At 36.5% G+C, this 20,833-nt stretch overlaps 1 protein-coding gene across 1 annotated transcript; it reads left to right on the top strand.

Annotated features, from left to right (window-relative positions):
• Positions 1-15,586: 15,586 nt before the first annotated feature.
• Positions 15,587-19,656, top strand: LOC100930479 (plasma membrane calcium-transporting ATPase 1-like). Its single transcript, XM_031950818.1, has 2 exons — positions 15,587-18,624; positions 18,998-19,656. Exons 1-2 carry the CDS (start codon positions 15,846-15,848, stop codon positions 19,093-19,095), a joined length of 2,877 nt encoding a protein of 958 aa, XP_031806678.1. The 5' UTR covers positions 15,587-15,845; the 3' UTR covers positions 19,096-19,656.
• The last annotated feature ends 1,177 nt before the right edge of the window (positions 19,657-20,833 follow it).

The following is a 20,833-nucleotide window of genomic DNA, read 5'->3' as shown; positions in this document are numbered from 1 at the left end:
TTCTGGGGAACAATTTGGAACTATGCCCTAAAAGCCTATAAATAATGCATATCTTTTAATCCATCTATATCACTACTAGCTCTATAATCCTGAAGATAACATTTTTTCATATATCTATATATACACAAACACAAACTTTTATAATAACTCTTTTGTTGTGGCAAAGAATGGGAAAATTGAGAGTATGACTATCAAGTGGGGAATAGCTGAACAAATTCAGGTGTATGAATGTAATATAATATTACTATACTAATAAGAAATGATGAACAGGATAATTTCAGAGAGACTAGGGAAGATTTTAGTGTATTGATGCATAGCAAAATGAGTGGAACCAGGAGAACAATTTATATAATAGCAAATGTGTATGTATATATGTATAAGTGCATATATGTACAAATGGACATAACCAATGTAGAAGTGTGTTTTTCTTGACTATGCATGTTTATAGCAATAGAACTTGCTTTTTTTGTTGTTGTTGTTGTTTTCTTAATGGCTGTAGGAAGGGTAGATAGTAGAAGGGAAGAAATGTAAACCATAAAATACAATAAAATTGAATTTTGAACAAGTTCTTTGTGAACTGATGTATAAAAAATGAGCAGAACCAAGAAAACAAATTATGTAACAGCAAATATGTATATGTGTATATTTGTACCCACTGTATATGTGTATATATGTATGATAGGTTCACTGGATTTAAAAGTGAAAGGGATTTAAGATATTTTGTTCAAACACTTTCATTTTACAAATGAAGAAAGAAGTCCAGTGATTTATTCAAACTCACGCTTCTTGTAAGTAGCCAAGTCAGAATTCAAACCTGATGCTTGTATTTCCAAATTCAGCTACCTCATAGTAACTCCAGTTCCTTCAACCAATCTGCTTACAGCACTATTCGATGGCCCTTATGAGCCTGAGCACTCTCCTCCAGATGGATTATCACATAAAATGTGCTAATAAGAACAGAATACAATACTCTAAATGTGAACTGACCAGAAGAGAGTAGAATTGACCCACTGTTTCACTCTCAGTGGATGCAACCAAAGCAGCCTAAGATTTTTGCTTAGTAGATTGCACTGTTGCACTTGTTGTCCACTAAAATACTCACGTTCTTTGTCATAGGAACTCTAGTCATATCTCCTCCATCATGCACTTGTGGTTTATTTCTTTTAATCTAAGTGCCAAAATGTTCATTTATTCCTACTGAAATTCATCTTATTAGATTTAGTTTATATTCTTGTTGAAATCTTTGTGGGTCTCGAATTTGCCAATTAACATATCACCCAACCTGATTTCACCCACAAATATGGTGAGCATTCCATCTATCAATTCATTCACAACAGCAGAATAGGGACAAGGACAGAGTTATATGGCGTACTATTGGAAACCTCCCTCCAGGTTGATAAGGACCCATTATATTAGTTATAATTCCTTGAGTTCAGTCATTCAATAAACTTCAAATACACTTTATTACTTTCTAACCTAATTTCCTCCATCTTGTTCATAAGATATACTGAGAGACTCAAATGATTTGTGAAATCCAGATATGTCAATAGCATTTTCTTTGTTCAGCAGTATAATTATTCTGTCCAAAAATGAATGGGGGCAAGTCTAACATTAGTTCTTAATGAATTCCTGCTAGTTCACAGTGATTTAAATACTTAAAAATATTCTTACTTGGAGACGTCTATCTTTTCCTCATAGAAGCCCCCTCACCCCATTGCAAAAAATAAGTTCAGTTTTAGAGACAGTAAAAGACTTACAAGTAAGACTTTTAAAATTGTTCTTAGTTTAATAAATAAAAGACATTAGTTATTTCTTGCCTTCCAATGAGTAAAGCATTATTATTCAGAGATGGTGATCAACAGTGTACTATGTATGTTGGAAAAACTAAAGGAAATCCTATAAAAGGTTAAATCCAAGAAAACAGAGGTTATTAAACCTTGGAGTTAGTTATTAAATGATGTTGTGCACTCTCCTTTCTTGAAGTTCTGTAGCAAATAAAGCAAGAAAGGAAGATAAAGGGGAAGAAGGGAAGAAGATAAAGGGATAGAGTCTAAGGGAGTTATCTTATATTACTTCTTAGAAATAAGAGAATGTAAAATAAACTGTGCACATGAATGCAGTGGAATATTATTGCACTATAAGAAAGGACAAAAGAAATGATTTCAGAGAACCATGGGTAGTAACAATTGATACAGAGTGCAGTGAGCAGAATAGAACCAGGAGGACAATTTATGAAAGGACAGCAACACTGGAAAAAATATCTTGAAAGACTTAACTTTGATCAACCATGTTTCCAGATGAAGAATGTTAATCATCTGCTGACAGATGATGGATGCAAGGAAAAAACAAATATGTTTGGATATAGCTGCCATGTCACAAAGTGAATTCTTTTTGCTTTACTATTTTTGTTTATTAGATAAAGTTTTTCTTTCTTTCTTCCCTCCTTTCTTCATTTACGCCCTTTTTTCTTTCTTTCTTTCTTTCTTACAGCTGAAAATTGCTGAAAAATATTGCTGAAAAAAGCTAATTAATCCACAGTTCTTCATCATACAATATGCTGTTACTGTGTACAATGCTCTTTGAGTTCCGCTCATTGTACTTTATAGAAGTTCATCTTTCCAGGTTTTTCTGAAATCATCCTGCTTGTCATTTCTCATAGCACAATGATATTCCATTTCCCTATATATCTTATATGTTCCTATTTCTTTTTTTTGTGGGTTTTTTTTTGTTAAAGCTTTTTATTTATAAAACATATGCATTGGTAATTTTCCAACATTGATCCTTACAAAACTTTCCATTCCAAATTTTTCCTTCCTTCCTCCAACCTCCTCCCCTAGATGGCAGATAGTCCAATACATGTTAAATATGTTAAAATATATGTTAAGTCCAATATATGTATACATATTGATACAGTTATCCTGTTGCACAGGAAAAATAGGATCAAGAAGGAAAAAAAAACCTGAGAAAGAAAATAAAATGTAAGCAAACAACAACAGAAAGACTGAAAATGCTATGTTGTGGTTCACACTCTGTTCCCACAGTCCTTTCTCTGGGTGTAGATGGCTCTCTTCATCACTGAACAATTGGAACTGGTTAGTATCATCTCATTGTTGAAGAGAGCCATGTTCATCAGAATTGATCATCATATAGTATTGTTGTTGCCGTGTATATTGATCTCCTGGTTCTGTTCATTTCACTTAGCACCAGTTCATGTAAGTCTCTCCAAGCTTCTCTGAAATCATCCTATTGGTTGTTTCTGACAGATATGTTTCTATTTCTGACAAGTCTCTCTCGTTGAAATGTGAGTTCCTTGAGGGCAGAGATTATTTTTTATTTGTACTCCACTTAGCACAGAGCCAACACAAATCATTTCGGATAAATTATTTTTAATTGATTGATTCATGTGTACTAACCTGATAAATTGAAACTTATGTGACCCAGTATTTCAGAGATTATTTATTTCTCTCTTGAAGGTCAAGAATAATATCCCACGCCATATTGATAAGAGTATTGGTCTTGGAGTTAGAACACCTGAGTTCAAGTCTTGATTCCAGCATTTAGTAATTGTGTGATGATAGGTCATTTAATCTCTCTGATCCTCATTTTCTTCATCAGTAAAATGAAGTTAAAAATAATTACACTCCCTACTTCACAAAGTAAATGATTGTAGGAAAAGTGCTTTATAAACCTAAAATAAAATAAGAATTAAAAATAATAAGTGAAGTGAAATGACATAGAGTAAGGAAGATCTATCCAGGTTCAAATCTCACTTTTGATACCTACTAGTTGTCTGACTATGAGAAATTATGTCATTCAGCCTTTCTAAATCTCAGTGTTATTATTTATTAAATGGAGATAATAAAAATTGAATTATGTTGAATGGATAATTCTTAAGCAAATTTCTCTTGCAGCAGCAGAGAAGAAACTCTGATAGAGTCAGAGGCAGTTCCAATCTTGATTCTAATATTTCTTAGCTTTAAGATAATGGGTTAATCATTTAATCTCTCTTGGATGAAATTCCTTGTTCTTCAAAATGACAATAAAAATATTTACACTATTAATAGCCAGAAGGACCTAAGTTTGACCCTTTGCTAAAGCAAGTACTAGCTATATGACCCTGGATAAGTCACTTAATTCTTCTCAGACTTCTGTAAGATGGGGATAATAATATATGAGCAAAGCAGAATTGAACTGACTCAGAAGAAACATGAGATGTACAACATTAGAAAATTCACTCTAAATATTCATAGAAATTCTTTGTGCCCAACCTGTGGCACAACAAGCATTCCAAATTCATGTTGGTCTGATTGGCCACAGTCACAACCCTAACATAATGGTGTCATTTTGGTCCTCTTCGAGAACAAAGGACAAGAACCTAACCTAACCCAAGCTAACCTAACCCAATTTAACCTCATAGAGTTTTCAATGCCTTGTAAATTTTAAAATGTTACATAACTCTGAATTAATATTACCACATCAATTTCTTCTTTATTTATTCAAAGTCATTCTGATATAATTAAGAATTAGTAAGGTTATATGCATAGTTCACCAATCCATTTCCCTATAAAGTCAACTGGAAAAAATTACCTATACAGACACAAATACATTTTTCTGATATCTTAGAGAAATTAGATTCAATCATCAAACATTTATTTAGATTTTACTCAATAACTGTTGATATTTTGGTGACTGCTACATCTGTCTATTACCTTTGCTTTGGAGCTCACATCCTTATGAGCAGATGTTGGCCAAATCCTCCATATTACACAGTGCCCGGTCTTGCACCTGTTAACAGCAGCCTGGCATTCTAAAAGAACTCTAGACTTAAAAGTCAAGAGACAGAGTTTCATGTCCCAACTCTGCTAAATGAGCCTTCTGATTGGACTGCCATAAACTTCAGTACATTCTCCACTCAATTGTAAACTAATCTTCCCAAAGCACAATTCTGACCATGTTACCCGTCTATTCAACAACTCCAATGACTATCATCCAGATTCAACTAGAAAATCTTCTGTTTGACTCTTTAAAAAACCACTTCAGTTGATCCCTTTTGACCTTTCCAGTTTTCTCACAGCTTTCCTTCTATTCACTACCTCTCCTATTTCCCCACTAACATACTCTGGCCCCCTCCCACACTATATTCCACCTCCCAATGCTAATCATTTATGTCTTGCAACTAAACTGGAAAGACTTCTGGAGGAGAGAGTGAGACTGATGACTTTACACAGTCCTATCTCACTTGGATCTAATTCACTTGCATGTAAAGACATCACCTTACTGATGACATGATGAGAATGAAGGACGAACAATAAATGAACAAAAGTTTTTATTAGCAATTCTCCACCCCTGTATTTCTCCTCCCTTTCCTAGTTTGCTTCAAGGTTTCAACTAAAACCCAACCTTCTATTAGAAGGCTTCCCCAATTCCCCTTAATATTAGTATCTTCCATCTAGCAATTATCTCCATTTCGGCTATAGACATTTTTGTTTGTACACAGTTGTATGTATGTCATCCCCGCCATCACCCATCAGAATATGAGGGCACGGTCTATCTCTTTTGTCTTCCTTTGTATCTCCAGCACTTTGTACAGTGCCTGGCACAAAGCAGGTGTTTAGTAAATGGTAATCATTTGAATTCCTGGCCCATTTCTGATATATTCTGTCTTTATCTCTCATCTATTTTATATGTGGTATTTTTGTGCTTAATTTCTCTCTTCAAGTTCAGATACAGCCTCAAACACTTATTAGCTGTATGACCCTGTTACTTAATCCTTTTTGCCTCATTTTCCCCATTTGTAAAATCAATTGCTGAAGAAAATAACAAATTACTTCAGTATCTTTGCCAAGATGATTGAACTTCAGGGCAAAACTAAAATCAATGAGCAGAATGTACATGGAAGTGGTTTTTGGTTGAGTGTAGAGAACTTCTTAACAATTAGAAATATCCAAAAATGTAATAGATATCCTTGATAGGGAGTAATTACCTTCATCACTAAAAGTATTCAAGTGAAGGCTGGATTACTTCATATCACAGATACCAGTTATTTATGTACAGAATAACCACTAAGGTCCCTTCTAAATCTAAGATTTGGGGATTCTATTACATTTAGTAAATTGGTATGTGAAATCTATATTTGACTGCAGACAATATGCAAATTGTAAGCATAAGTAGAACTACAAAAGGTCAGAAGTTCTTACATTCAATTTTAAACCTGAGAAGTAAATATGAATCTACTAACAGTTTTTAGACTGTTAAGAGTTGGAAGGGACCTCTAAGGTCATCTATCCGGTACATAAATCTGCTCTCTACAATTCCTTACCAAAGATTATCCAGCTTTTGGTTAGGCACAATATAATGGGAAAAACATTGCATTTAGTATTAGAAAATCTGGATGTGAATCCTGACTCTGTCACTTATTACCTGTGTAATAACAAATAAGTCACGTCAGATTGATGGGCCTCGGTAAATTAGGAGAATTGAACCTTAATTTAATTTTTTTTTTCTTAACTATGAATCCTATAACCTGAAATCTTTTTTTCTTTAGATTAAGCATCATCAGTTCCTGCAACTGATTTTCCCATTTGTGGTTTAAGTATTCTCATCTTCCTTATCATTCTTCTTTGTACCTGCTTATCAATGTTTCTCCTAAAATGTCAGTCCGCAACTGAATACCATACACCTCGCTTATTCTGGATATTATGTCCTTTTTAGTCTGACCTAAGATTTCATTAGCACCATCAGCATCCACATCCTACTACTGACTCCTATTCAGCCTGCATTTTACTTTAGTTAGTTCCTTGGACTGGGAGTCTAGTCCAACAGTTCTGGAACTGTTAGATTCTGGTTGTTAGAATCCTCAGATCCTGCTAGATAATCAAATTACTCAAGTCCCACAGAGTTCTCCTATTTTATAGATGATTCTCAGGGCATCACTAAATTTCCTCATCTATTCCAAACACTCTTCCTGTCAAAATTACTCCTTCAAATGTTTTAAATTTTGATGTACATTTGTGTTCTACTTGTTTAATTTAGATTATAAAAAGGCAAAGATTATAAATCATTCTGTGTTTCATATATGTCCTATACTACTTAGCATACAACTACTTTTGATTACAACAATAGGAAAAAAATAGAACATTTGATTTCAGGCTCAAATATGTGGTTTCAGATCTCATTTCAGATATTAAATAGTTTTGATCAATCATTTAAACTCTCAGAGCCTTGATTATCTCATCTTTAAAATAAAAGCCAGCATTATATAACATTTTTAAGATTTCAAAGCACTTTAGAAATATAATCACATTTCATCCTTCCAACAGTCCTAGAAAGCAGTATTATAATTATTCTCAATTTATGGATGGGGAAACTGAGGTAGACTGATTAAATGACTTGCCCAGTATCATACAGCTATTAAGTGTTTGAGATCAAATTTGAACTCAGGTCTTCCTGACTCAGTGTAGCCCTCTATCCAAAATACCATCTGGTTTAATAAAAAAAAATAAATTTGGACTCAATTTGTAAACCATGTTTATCTCACAGGAATAATGTGTGAGAAGAGTATTTTGGGACTCTTAAAGGGCTATATACAAGTGAAGTTTTTTCCTAACACAGGCATGTATTTTATGATTGTACATGATTTCTAGCTCTCTTTCAAATTATTTTAAAACCATGTTCTCTAATTTAAAAAACGGATAGTTTCATATTAATCTCAAATGCTGTACAAATCCATCTATTGTCTTTATTTTTCTTGTTACCAAGTTACATGTTATTAATAGCAGTAATTTTACATTTAGGCATTATCAAACTAACAGGTTTTTTCCCCCCAGATTGGATGAAACAAAACAAGAAAAATAGTTCATATTAGTTTAGATAACAAAAATCAAAATCCATTTATAGAATATTTCAGATGATCTAACCTGAGCATTTCATTTTTATTTTATTTTTTAAAATTTTTCTCCTTCCCTCTCCTAGACAGCAAGTAATCCAATATAGGTGCAATTCTTCTAAACATATTTACACATTTATCTTACTGCACAAGAAAAATAAGATCAAAATGGAAAAAAGGAAGAAAGAAAAAAACAAGCAAGCAAACAACAACAAAAAAGGTGAAAATACTATATTGTGATCCACATGCAGTTCCCATAGTCCTCTCTGGATGCAGATGGCTCTTTCCATCACAAATCTTTTGGAATTGGCCTGAGTCATCCTATTGTTGCATTTCATGTTCATATATGAAGAACATAAGGCAAGAGAGGATAAGATTAACGAACTACTTCAAATTCATACATCTACAAACTAATATCCAAATGTAGGTCTTCTGACTGATGCCTGTTGAAACACTCTTTGCATCATAGCAGCACTAAATTATCTTTTCACAAGGGACCAGCAAGAAATAATGGTGTATCAGAAGAGCTACTTTGAACTCCTCACCTGGCACTTGCTATTTGGGTGATCTTCAGCAAAAATCAATTTATCTCTTAGGACTTTAATCTCCCAACACACAAAATAGAAAGGGGGCATCAGTTAGAGATCCAATTTTAAAACACTAGGATTCGTGATTAAGCAGAGTTGAGGTACAAGATGTTTTCTACTTCCATATTTGGGGAAGTTCATATATTATTTTTTTAAAAATCTGGATTTTCCACACAACCTTGACTCTTAAAAATCTACCTAAATTGACCCTTTTTGATCTTTTCAACTTTCTCACAGCTTGATTTCTATTCACTATCTCCCCCTAATCACCCCACTAACATACTCTGGCCCTCTCCCACACTATATTCCACATCCCAATACTAATCATTTGTGTCTTGCCACTAAACTGGAAAGACTCTAGAGAAAGAGTGAGGCTAGTGACTTTACACAGTCCTACCTCATTTCAATCTAATTCACTTGTGTGTCAAGACATCACCTTACTGATGACACGATGAGAATGAAGGATGAACAACAAATAAACTAGAGTTTTTACTGGCAATTCCCCACTGGCAATTTCTTTCCCTCCTCATCCCTGCCTCCTCCCTTCTCTAGTTTTCTAATAAATCAATATTCTCATTATGTTTTCATCTCCTTTCCACTCCCCTATACCTTGTACTGGGATCTACTTTCCTAATGACCAATCTTTATTCAAAAGATGTACCCTAAAATCCTATCCAACCAAAGAGACAACTTTTCAAGAAATCCATTTAAACACTGTTGTGATTTAATATTCAAAAAATGAGCCTTTGTGTGACCTTACATATTTTAAAAGAAAACTTGAATTTTATTTTATGCAAAGGCAGCTTTTTAATTATTGACATTTTTCTTGCTTCCCAGCCCCCTCTCTGAATAAAATCTTCCAAATCAGACCCCTAGCTGTAGAAGTAATTCCTTACAAGTGTCTTATGATTTTTTTTAATTATAGAAATTCATTTTTAAAAGGCTCACTAATGTATTACCCTCAAAGTCATCATTGCTAACATTTTGCTACAGGAATAAAAAGAAAAGTCCTAAGCAGTGAAAAAAAGAAAAGTCCTAAACAATGACTTACCATGATTGTCAGCTTCCTGTAGCCTTGGAAAAGTATCTGTTTAGTTTGTTGTGCTGTCAGAAACTTCCAGTATGAAACGCATCCCCCTAAAACTGCCTGGTGTTAGAGATTGTGTTTACTCCAGTGGATTTCATCAACAGAGCAAAAAATCAGTGAGAGGCACCTCTTCCTTTGGTAGGTCTTTTCTTTCTCCCCCCTCTTCATTTGTCTACACTTAAAAACCATGGAGAAGGAAATGAAAACAAAAACTTATTTCTTGTCAGTAGGAGGGGAAAGGTATAGAGTGTACATGCAACTAAGCCAGTCAGAAATCTATCATCTGCAGGATTCTCATGGAGGGCTCCAGGAAACAGGAATGGTGAGTCCCCTCAGCTGCTTGTAAACACTTGGAAAGAGACTAAGTTTCACAATTGCTAGGGTGATGTAAATGCAGCAAGGGACGCTTCTGGTAGCTGGGAGTTGGGGTGGGGGCTGGGGGAAAGAATAGGGTAATAGGACCCTTCCCTCAGACAGCTAATCCAAAGCACATTCCAGGAAGTGCACTGGTTGACTAAAGTTAGAGAAACAGTGGCCTCTTATGGAAACCTGGTCATATACGATGTGGCGATGTGTTGTGCTTTGCTTTGATGGTAACATGAGTTGAAAATAAGGGATAAGGTGGGGCCCCAAGGAAAGTCATTCTAAACATATTTCTTGCTTTGATTATAAAGAAGGTCAAAATGTTTTACTTTGTTACCATTCTGAGCCTTCCTCCTCTGCAATGTTTATCTTCCTTTTCTAGGCATTTTAAGGACATAAGTCTACTCTTCTAGGAGACAGAGTTACTTTGGGCAGGGTAACTCTAGACAGTTACAACTTCATTGTAATTTCCCAAGTTTGGCTGATTTTTGGGGGGGATCTTAAAGTGTTTACAATGGCAACTAAATGTTAACGAATGACCAAAAGGTGAGTTGTTTTAATTAAATTTTAGTAATGAGTTTTGTCATGTTGCTTAAAAAAATACAATGGAGTCAGGGATATTTGACTTAGGATGAGAGTAATCTAATTGCTTAGTGATCTTTTTATGCCCTTTGATGATGCTGTTTTGGACTGTTTTTATGACTTAGAGCTTTGTTAGGGGAGTTAAGCTCCTCGTGGTCAGCAGGGACTTAAGTGTTTGTTCTAATTGATTGGATTGGTGACATAAGATCACAGGTTTAGGAAAAAAAATAAAACGAGGCTAAAAGGAATTGTATGGTCACTCATAATTACAGACAAGTAAATGATGTAATTTGGAAGGGGGAGAAAAAATGTTTGAAGATGATTTGGGGAGTTTTATCCATCAACTATATTTGGTAGACACAACTAAAGGCAAAACAAAAAGAAAGAATCCCTATTTCCAAATCATCTTTAACATATAACTAGTCTAGGTTTTACTTTGGACAATGGCAGCTGAACAATTTTATTAATATACCTAAATATGATATAAGAACAATTATTATGGAAAACATGACAATAAGTAAGAATCAGAAATTGCTTTACAATATCAGTCACTCATGTGTGAAAAGCAAAACTATTCAAATATGTAAAATAAGTATATACTATAATGAACCAGTAGTCTTATTCTGTGGAAATTATTAGAGATTTAAATCAGGCACCTCCTTAAAAGCAAATAAGAGCATCAAATCTCTAGAGATGTTTATGCCATTCATAAATGTTCTTCCTCTATTTTGACTCAGTCTGGATTAAGTATCAGCACCATATCTTTGTCATAAAAGGACTCCTTCCCCTATTTTTCCAAATAGTTTGGATAATATTGGTGTTAATTAATCTTTATAAACATTTAAAGTAGAATTCATTTATAATCCATCTAGCCCTGGAGATTTTTTTTCCTTAGGGAGTTCATTAATAGCTTGTTCAATTTCTTTTTCTAAAGTGGTACTATTTAAATAATTTATTTCCTCCTTTGTTAATTTGGGTAATCTTTATTTTTGTGAGTGTTCATCCATTTCTTAGATTATCAGATTTATTGGCATATAGTTGGGCAAAATAGCTCCTAGTTATTGCTTTAATTTCCTTTTCATTGGTAAGTTCATCCTTTTCATTTTTAATACTCTGTCATTCATAAATAATTATTTTTAAAACCTCTGTATGATTTACAGTGCATGGTATCAATCACATCCAAATTGTTAAAATTAATGATAAGGATTATTATCTATAATGAAGATTACACTCAAATTTACCTCCTGCAAAATACTTTCCAATTCCAGAAGACACCAATAGGATAGTTGCAAAGATTTCTTTACCTTTATTGAATCAGCACCTTCTGAAATATCTCATATAATAAAACATTATTTGAAGCTGTGGCAAAACTCTACTCTTATCTTCTAGAGCTTTTTTTGTGTTTATCTGAGCCCTAATCAGCTCCCATAGATCAGACTTTGGGGATAGGGGGAGGAAGGAAACGGTCTGTTTTCCTCGCAGTTTAAGACATTTCTCTGCAATCTGCTATTACAAAGCATTATCTTCTCTCATTCTCTTTCTGTTCCTCTGAAGGTTATCCCTCCCTTTCCAACACATTTCACTGTCCCTTATTTCAATGGCCTGTGCTAAGCCAGAGAAAAAAAGGCTGATTAATCATTTCTATTATTAATTATTTTTTTCTGGTTGTAAGAGTGGAATTAACGTCTCAAAAGATTTATACAATAATAATGTCATCTCTTTTCTGTTGTCTTATTAAATGTCCTTAGAGGTTGAAAGCCATGGTTACAGCCAGTACAACAATCAATTCTCTATAACTTCATTCCCTCTCTAAAACTTCTTATACCAAAATAGCCCTTCCCTGGCCTGTTCTGAGACAGGTGCTGCCTTCCTATGTTAGAATATAAGTTCTTTGAAGTCAAAGACTGTCTTGATTTTTGTATTTGTATCACCCTTTGTTCATTTTATATGAAAATAATGTGTTAGATATTAGAGGAGATAGAGAAAGAAGAAATGGCCTCTATATTCTAAGGGCATATAGTCTAATTAAGTAGATAAATGAATCAATCAACAGGCATTCCAGCACCTGGGGGGAAAAGTGCCAGGCTTCATTTCCATATAAGTTGCTTCCCAGGATGATGACTTGAGATCAGTGATCTTCAATCATTGCAGTTTTTATGTGCTAGACGACTATGCGAAGTGCTTGGGTTATAAATACAAAAATAAGATGGTCCTTGTGCTCAAAGAGTTTGCATTGTACTGAGAGGGTACAACCTGTTCACAGATAAGTAAATGTAAGCTAGGAAAAAATTCATACAGAATGATTGGGGGTAGAAACCAGGAAAGGCATCTTGATGACAAGGGCATTTGAGCTGAACCTTGAAGAGAATTAGCATGAAAGACAGACAGCCTGTGAAAAGATACAGAGGCATTAGATGGAAGACACATATACAAATAATTACAAAATAAAACATTGTAAATGGTTAAATGATATGAGGCTCCTTGAGAATTCAGGGGAAGCAACAATCACAGCAAATTGACATTTGTTCTGGAAAATAATTAGGTTCCCAATGAATGAATGGTCAAGGGATATGAATAGGAAGTTTTCAGAAGAAGAAATCAAAGTTATCAATAGCCATATGACAAAATGTTCTAAATGTCTAATCATTGGAAGAAGACAAATTAAAACAATTTTGAGGTATCATCTAACACCCATCAGATTGACTAAGATGACAGAAAAGAAAAATGGGAATTGTAATAGTGATGTGGAAAAAAAATGGATACAGCAATGCACTGCTGGTGGAGTATAACTAGTTTAACTGTGCTACAGAGCAATTTGGAACTATGCCCCCAACGCTATAAAACCGTACATATCTTTTGAGTCGAGGGAAGATCTTTTCCTAGGCCTTCAGTTGCTGTAACTGTAGCACCTACAGGAGAAGGTCCCAGGTTGCATGCCCACATAAGTTGATTCCTAGGATAATGACTTGAGAGCAGTGGTCCGGAATCATTACAATTTCTGAGTCTCTTGGTTTAATGGTCCTGGGTTATTTCCATCAGCATCTGAGGGAAGATTGTGATCGAGGTGGGGGGTAGCTTACCTGGTACATGCTGCCTTCTGTCTCTCCTCCTCCACTACCACTCTGTCCCCTGCCCTAGGCTTTGTGGGTACTTTGCTGCTTCATCTGGACTGGCTTCACAGTCATAGGAGGGGCCTTGGTTGGCAGTTAGTGGGGATGGCTGACCCCTTCTGCACATTTCCTTCCCTGAATGTTCTATGGGATGGGGTAGAGGCCAGACTGCTGCCAGTCCCAGGACTCCTGTGAGCATCTGCTAGCTGGTAGCAATTGGCCAGCAGTTGTTGCTGGTGATGAGGAAAGTAAGCTACCTCTCTCTGAAGATTTCTCCCCTCAGTAATAGCTGTGAAGGCTGGGTTGGAAGCAAATCTAAGGTCCTTTTGACCGTTTTTCTTGGACAATTGCCTTTTAATTGGTCTATTTCAAGTCTCCCTCCCATTCCAATCTATCCTCATAATTTCCTAAAGCACCATTCTGGCACATCACTCCCCTATTAATTAATGGTCAGAAGAGGGAAAAACAGATTTTATGAGAGAGAAGGGATTCGAGATAGAGTGAAGTCCTAGAGCAGAATGTCATTAAGGAAGCAGCATGTTGCCCTAGAAAGAACACTATATTAAGATCAGAAGATTTGGAACTCTAGTCTTGCCTCTATCATTAATTTGTCAGGCAACTTTGGACAATCTTTTAGCCACTCTGAGCCTCAGTTTTTTCATATTATTGCCAACTGTGGTGGTCCTCAAAGTTTTTATCATGGATCTTATTTGGTAAAGTTTTTTTGATCATATCCCCAAATATTGCATTTTTACTTATTTATAAATTATTTACATGTGTTGCTATACTAACAGCACTACTATTACAATTTCAAAAGTAGAATTTCAAAAGGATAAAATAAAGATGAAATATACTTGATTCTAATGTCAATAGAGAGTTTAGAATAACTAGACAGCATAAAATAGCTGACAGTATGCCTACCTAAACAGATTCAGGAACTATATGAACATGAACATAAAACACTTTTTATACAAGTGAAGTCAGATCTAAGCAATTGAAATAATATTTACTTTTCATGGAGAGATAAAGCCAATATAACAAAAATATCAATTTAACCTATATATTTCAATGTCATCCCAGTTAAATTACTAAAATATTATCTTACTGAATTAGAAAAAATAATAACAGTTCATTTGGAATAGCAAAAAGTCAGGAACTTCAAAGAAACCATGGAAAAAAAGATGTAAAGGAGACAGATTCAGCAATATCAGACCTTAAACTATTGTTGAAGTGTAAAATGGACAATTTTAATTATTTTAAATTTAAAATTTCTTGTATAAATAAAATCTATACGGCAAAAAATAGAAGGAATGCAAGAAATGGAGAGGGGGGTGGGGTTATAGAGAACCTGTCAGATAGGATATGATTAGGTTGGAATACTGCTGTGGGCAGGAAATGATGAGCTGGTTGATTTAGAAATACATGAAAAGATTTGGATACATGATGCTATCCACATTCAGAAAAATAAATGACAAGTGGAATTGAGCACAGTAGTTTTACATATATGTACGAGTATATATATGTATAGATGTGTATATTTATAGATTGCATTGTGTATGTGCCTTATGTGTACACATATCCATATTTAATTGTAGCCTTCTATAGGCCTGGAAGGAGAGTGAAAGATAAAGTAAAAAGTGTAAAGTAAAAGTAAAAATTTTTAAAAGTTTTTAAAAACTGGGAAAAAAAGTTTAAAAAAAAAAACCCTAGAGAACAAAAGAATAATTTAGAAGGAAACAAAGAAAAATTGGGCAGCTTTGAAAACAATGTGTAGGGATTATTATATAGGTTTTCTTGAAATCGAAATTTTTTGTTTTATATGGAATCGTCTCATATTCTGCTGTGTACATGGCAGTTTTTTCTTTTCTCTTTTTTGTATTTAAGTTTAAAAGAACGAAAGGAAAAAAAGAAAAAAAAAGGGGGGGGGGGCGGGGAGAAGCGCGTGCCGGGAGCCTCGAGGCAGCTTAAGACCGGGAAGAGTCCGGAGGCTTAGGTTGGCGGTTGCGCCTGGAGTTCTAGGTTGTCTGTCCAGCTGGCGAAGGGGAAGGGAGAAGAGGCTGTAGCTGACGAGGGCAAGCAGCCAAACGAAGCTGGAGGGAGAAGCCTTGGCAAAGTTCAGAGTGGCCAATGAGCCCTCCTCGCGTCTGTCTTGGGTCTCCACCACTCCACTGAGGTTCTCCCACATTGGAGAGCCACAGCCGCAGGTGAGCTTAAGAGACCTGGAGCAGCTGATGAAACTACGGAGCTTGGAAGCGCTGGAGAGACTGGAGGGGCACTTCGGAGACGTGTCGGGGCTGTGTCTGCAGCTGCAGACGGACCCCGAGCTCGGACTCCCCTTAGATCCCGGCGAGCTAAACCGCAGGCGGGAGCAGTTTGGCACCAATGAGGTGCCCAAGCCCCGGAGCAGATATTTCTTGGAGCTGGTGTGGGACGCTCTGCAGAACACTACTCTAATCTTTCTGGAGGTGGCAGCTGTCCTGTCGCTGGCCCTGGCCTTCTATGAGCCCAAGGTCAGCGGAGACACCAAAGGCTGCTATGTCGGCGGGGTCTCCCCGGAGGAAGAGGATAACAAGGTGGTGCGCTGGCTGGAAGGCGCAGTCCTGCTGATGTCGGTGGCCTTGGTAGTGCTCATCACAGCCTTACACGACTGGAACAAGGAGAAGCAGTTCAGGAATCTGGAGGAGGGAGTGAGCCTGAGTCAGAAGGGCAAAGTGATGAGGAATGGCCAGATCCTGGAGGTCCCCGTCAAGGACATCGTGGTGGGTGACGTGGTCCCGGTGTCCTATGGGGACATGCTGCCTGCGGACGGTGTGCTGCTCCAGGTGCAGAACTTAAAAATGAATGAGAGCTCCTTGACTGGAGAGTTGAACATGGTGAGGAAGTCCCTGGATCTTGACCCAATTCTTCTGTCTGGGACCTATGTGATGGAGGGCTGGGGCAAAATCCTCGTGACTGCTGTAGGGCCCAACTCACAAATTGGGATCATCCTGACTTTGCTCGCTGCCAATGCTCAGGAAGGAAGGCCGGAAGAGCAGAGAAAGGTTCCGGAGTGGGCCATTCACGGCAAGAGCATAATAAAACCTAAACATTACTCCTCCAAAGCAAAGTCCGTGCTGCAAAAGAAACTGACAAAATTAGCCATTCTGCTCGGGAAGTGCGGAATGCTCATGGCCACAGTCACAGTGATTACTCTTGTGACCTATTTTGTGATTAACACTTTTGTGATTGAGAGGCAAAAATGGACTTATGGTTGTACTTCGGTTTATATCCAATACTTTATTAAATTTTTCATTATTGGAATAACAATCTTGGTGGTGACTGTCCCTGAAAGTCTTCCACTTGCAGTTACACTATCTTTGGCTTACGCAGTAAAGAAAATGATGAAAGACAAAAATCTGGTAAGGCATTTGGATGCTTGTGAGACAATTGGAAATGTCACAACCATTTGCTTAGACAAAACTGGAACACTGACCATGAACAGAATGACTGTGGTCCAGGCTTATATTGGGGAGAATCATTACCAAGAGCTCCCCAAAAGCAATTCCATCCCAGAGCCTATTCTGGGGTACCTTTTAAAAGGTATCGCTGTTAATTGTTCTTATTCTTCCAAGGTCATTTTCCCCAAAGATGGTAAGAAGTTGGTACAACAAATTGGCAATAAGACCGAATGTGCTTTATTGGGATTTCTTCTGCATTTGGAATTGGATTATGAGGCAGAAAGAAACAAAATACCACAGCAGAATTTGTATAAGGTATATACCTTTAACTCAGATAGAAAATGCATGAGTACTGTATTAAAATTGCCCAATGGGGGTTTCCAGATGTTCAGTAAAGGTCCTTCAGAAACAGTATTAGATAAGTGTTGTAAAATCCTGAACAAAATGGGAAAGCCTGTGGAACTGACAGAAACCAAAAAAAGAGAAATTGTTCAAAATGTCATCGAGCCAATGAGTTCTGAAGGACTTCAGATCATTTGTTTGGCCTTCAGAGAATTCTCAGATAAAGAAAAAGAACCAGACTGGGAAACTGAAGAGAATATCATCACAAAACTTACTTGCATTGCCGTGGTGGGCATTGAAGATCCTGTTAGACCTGAGATTCCAAGTGCCATTAGGAAATGCCAGCAAGCTGGAATCACTGTCCGAATGATCACTGGGGATAATCTCAATACCGCACGGGCTGTAGCATTGAAATGTGGCATTTTGAACCTCCGTGACAATTATTTGTCCCTAGAAGGTAGAGACTTCTGGAGGCTAATACATGATAAACACGGGAAGATCGAACAGAAGCTTTTAGATAGAATTTGGCCCAGACTTCGTGTGCTTGCCAGTTCTTCCCCCATTGAAAAATATGCACTTATAAAAGGCATAATTAACAGTGATGCTTTGGGAGTGAAGCAGGTTGTAGCTGTAACAGGTGATGGTACTAATGATGGCCCAGTGTTAAAAGTAGCAGATGTTGGGTTTGCCATGGACATCATTGGAACAGATATCGCTAGAGAAGCGTCAGACATCATTTTAATGGATGACAACTTCACAAGCATTATGAAAGCGATTATGTGGGGGAGGAACCTTTATGACAACATCTCCAGGTTCCTCCAATTTCAGCTGACTGTCAGCGTAGTGTCAACGGTTGTGGTATTTATAGGAGCATGTGTGACACAGGATTCGCCACTTAATGCAGTACAGATGCTGTGGATCAACCTCATAATGGATGCATTTGCTTCCCTTGCCTTAGCCACTGAAAAACCAACTGAGGCACTTTTGCTAAGACCTTATGGAAGGAAGGAGTACCTCCTATCCAGTTCCATGGTAAAGTACATTTTGGGCCATGCAGCCTACCAGCTTACAGTCACTTTTGTTCTTATGTTTGTTGGTGAAGAGCTCTTTGGTTTTGAGAGTGGAAGAAAAGCTCTTCTCCATGCTCCTCCTTCCACCCACTATACGATGGTATTCAACACTTTCGTTATGATGCAGCTTTTCAATGAAATTAATGCTCGAAAGATTCATGGTGAGAGAAATGTCTTTGAAGGGATCCTTGGCAATAATATCTTTTGCATCATTGTGGGGGGAACATTTGCCTTACAGTTCTTTATTGTACAATTTGGTGGAAATGTTTTCAGTTGCACCAACCTTAGTCCAGACTTATGGCTGTGGTGCATTTTCCTAGGAGCAGGGGTATTAGTGTGGGGTCAGTTGGTAACCACCATTCCCAACAAGTGTGTGGAACCCCTTATAAGGTTTATGGGTGGCAGAGCAGAAGAAAAGGCTGATACTGTCTGCCCTATAGCATCAATGACTGAGGAACTATTATGGGTTCAGAACCTAAGCAGAATCCAGAATCAGAAAAGACTAATGAAGTCATATCATTCTTGCTTTCACAGGAGTGTGTCCCAAATTATGCAGTGACTATGACAGCCAATGGCACGATAGAGATTTTTCCTTCCCCCAAATTTTATTTATTTTTAATACCCTTCTCTAAGTAAAGCTGCAAATTCACTCCTTCATCCTTTCTCAGATAAAACGTTTTACAGTGAATATGAAGCCCGTTACCTGCAATGACAGAAACAAATGAAATATCTTAAGAGATGTTCTTTGGTAATGGACAATGGGAACATGGTCAGAAACACATGGATTGAATGGAGAGGTAATGCAAGAAATATCTAAGGGAACAACTGAGAGGCACTATTTATAATGTTTTCACTTTTTGCATTTTCTTTTTAAAAAAAAAAACAGCCTCATGGGTAAAGAATAAATGTGTGCATTAATATTTGTTGTTAATCACAAGATTGGGTTATATGTATTATAAAGGATAAAAGCCTGTTGAGAAGGTATGGATTCTAACTATTCCTGTTCAGCTGTTAATAACAAAAATTCAGTCAGTAAACTTCAACCTTTAAATATTGTTATATTTAGAGGAATAGGGAGTTTCCTTGGAACTTGTATTGACTCCTTCCTTGTATATTATATAAAAATAATAAATGCTATTACAAAAACATAGGTAACATGAGTACTTTGTAAAAATACAAGCAGTTGTGATCTAAAGTTACTGCCTTTTTAAAATTAATTTTTCACTAACTAGCCCACTTGGTTTCATTTACTCTTTTGCAGTGTTTTTGAAGTGGCCCAAATGACAAATGGAGCAAAGTATTGCAGCATTTCTGAAATATGATAAGGTCCCTACCATCAAAAAGATTTGAAAAGTTAAAGGAAGGGGAAGGAAAAAAGGAGCAAATATTTATTAAATGCCAACCATGTGCCAGACACTATGCTAAGCACTTTATAAATATTAATCTCACTTGATCCTCACAACAACTATGGGGGTAGTGCTATTATTATCCTCATTTTACAAATGAGGCAAACAGAGATTAAGTGACTTGTTCAGGATCACACAGCTAGTAACTGTCTGAAGGTAGATTTGAACTTAGGTCTTCCTAATTCCAGGCTTTTGAAAAAAAATTGAGGCAGACTTTTGACTCTTGCTTATATGATACTAGGAAATGCATCAACCTTATGCTTTATTTTGACTTTTAATCCTTTAATACAAATTTTAAAAAAGATATGTTTAAAAAATACATGTTCTTCTCCTTCCTACATGTACCATACATACTGTATAGCACAGTCAAGATACTTAGTTCCAAAAAGTTCTGCACCTGTAAATAGTTTGATGTAAGGGGTGGTGGAAAGAATGAAGTTTGTATCCATCCCTTTTCACTTTCCTGTGTATTGATGTTTTTGCTTGTAGAAATTGAAAATGATTCTTAAAGACTACATTTAAAAAAAGATTTGTAAGGTTTGTTGAAAAATTTAAGAATTGAATTCAATAGTTTTATGATGAAGATGTGTACCTCCTGAACCTTCCTCATTCAATCAGCCAATCAAGATGCTTAGTTTAGATTGTAAGCTCCTTGGGGGCAGGACTAATTTTTCCCCCTTTTGTATCCCCATTGTTCATTTAGCACAGTGCCTGATACATAGTAGGTGCTTGATAAATGTTTGTTGAGTGGGGCAGCTTTGTGGCCATGGATAGAGTGTTTGCCCTGCAGTGAGGAGATCTAAATTAAAATCTGGTTTTGGATACTAGCTGTGTGACCCTTGGCAAGTCACTTAACCCCAATTATCAGTGGGGGAAAGTGTTTATTGCATACCTGACATCTTAGGCAAGCACTAGGCTAGATGACTGAAAGGGTTAAGAGAAAGTAGAAGAGATACCATCTGTC

This window comes from Sarcophilus harrisii, chromosome 2 (genome assembly GCF_902635505.1).
Source record: "Sarcophilus harrisii chromosome 2, mSarHar1.11, whole genome shotgun sequence".
In the NCBI taxonomy this organism is placed as follows: domain Eukaryota; kingdom Metazoa; phylum Chordata; class Mammalia; order Dasyuromorphia; family Dasyuridae; genus Sarcophilus; species Sarcophilus harrisii.
The sequence above is the reverse complement of the archived record's forward strand: the minus strand, read 5'-3'. Positions and strand labels throughout refer to the sequence as shown.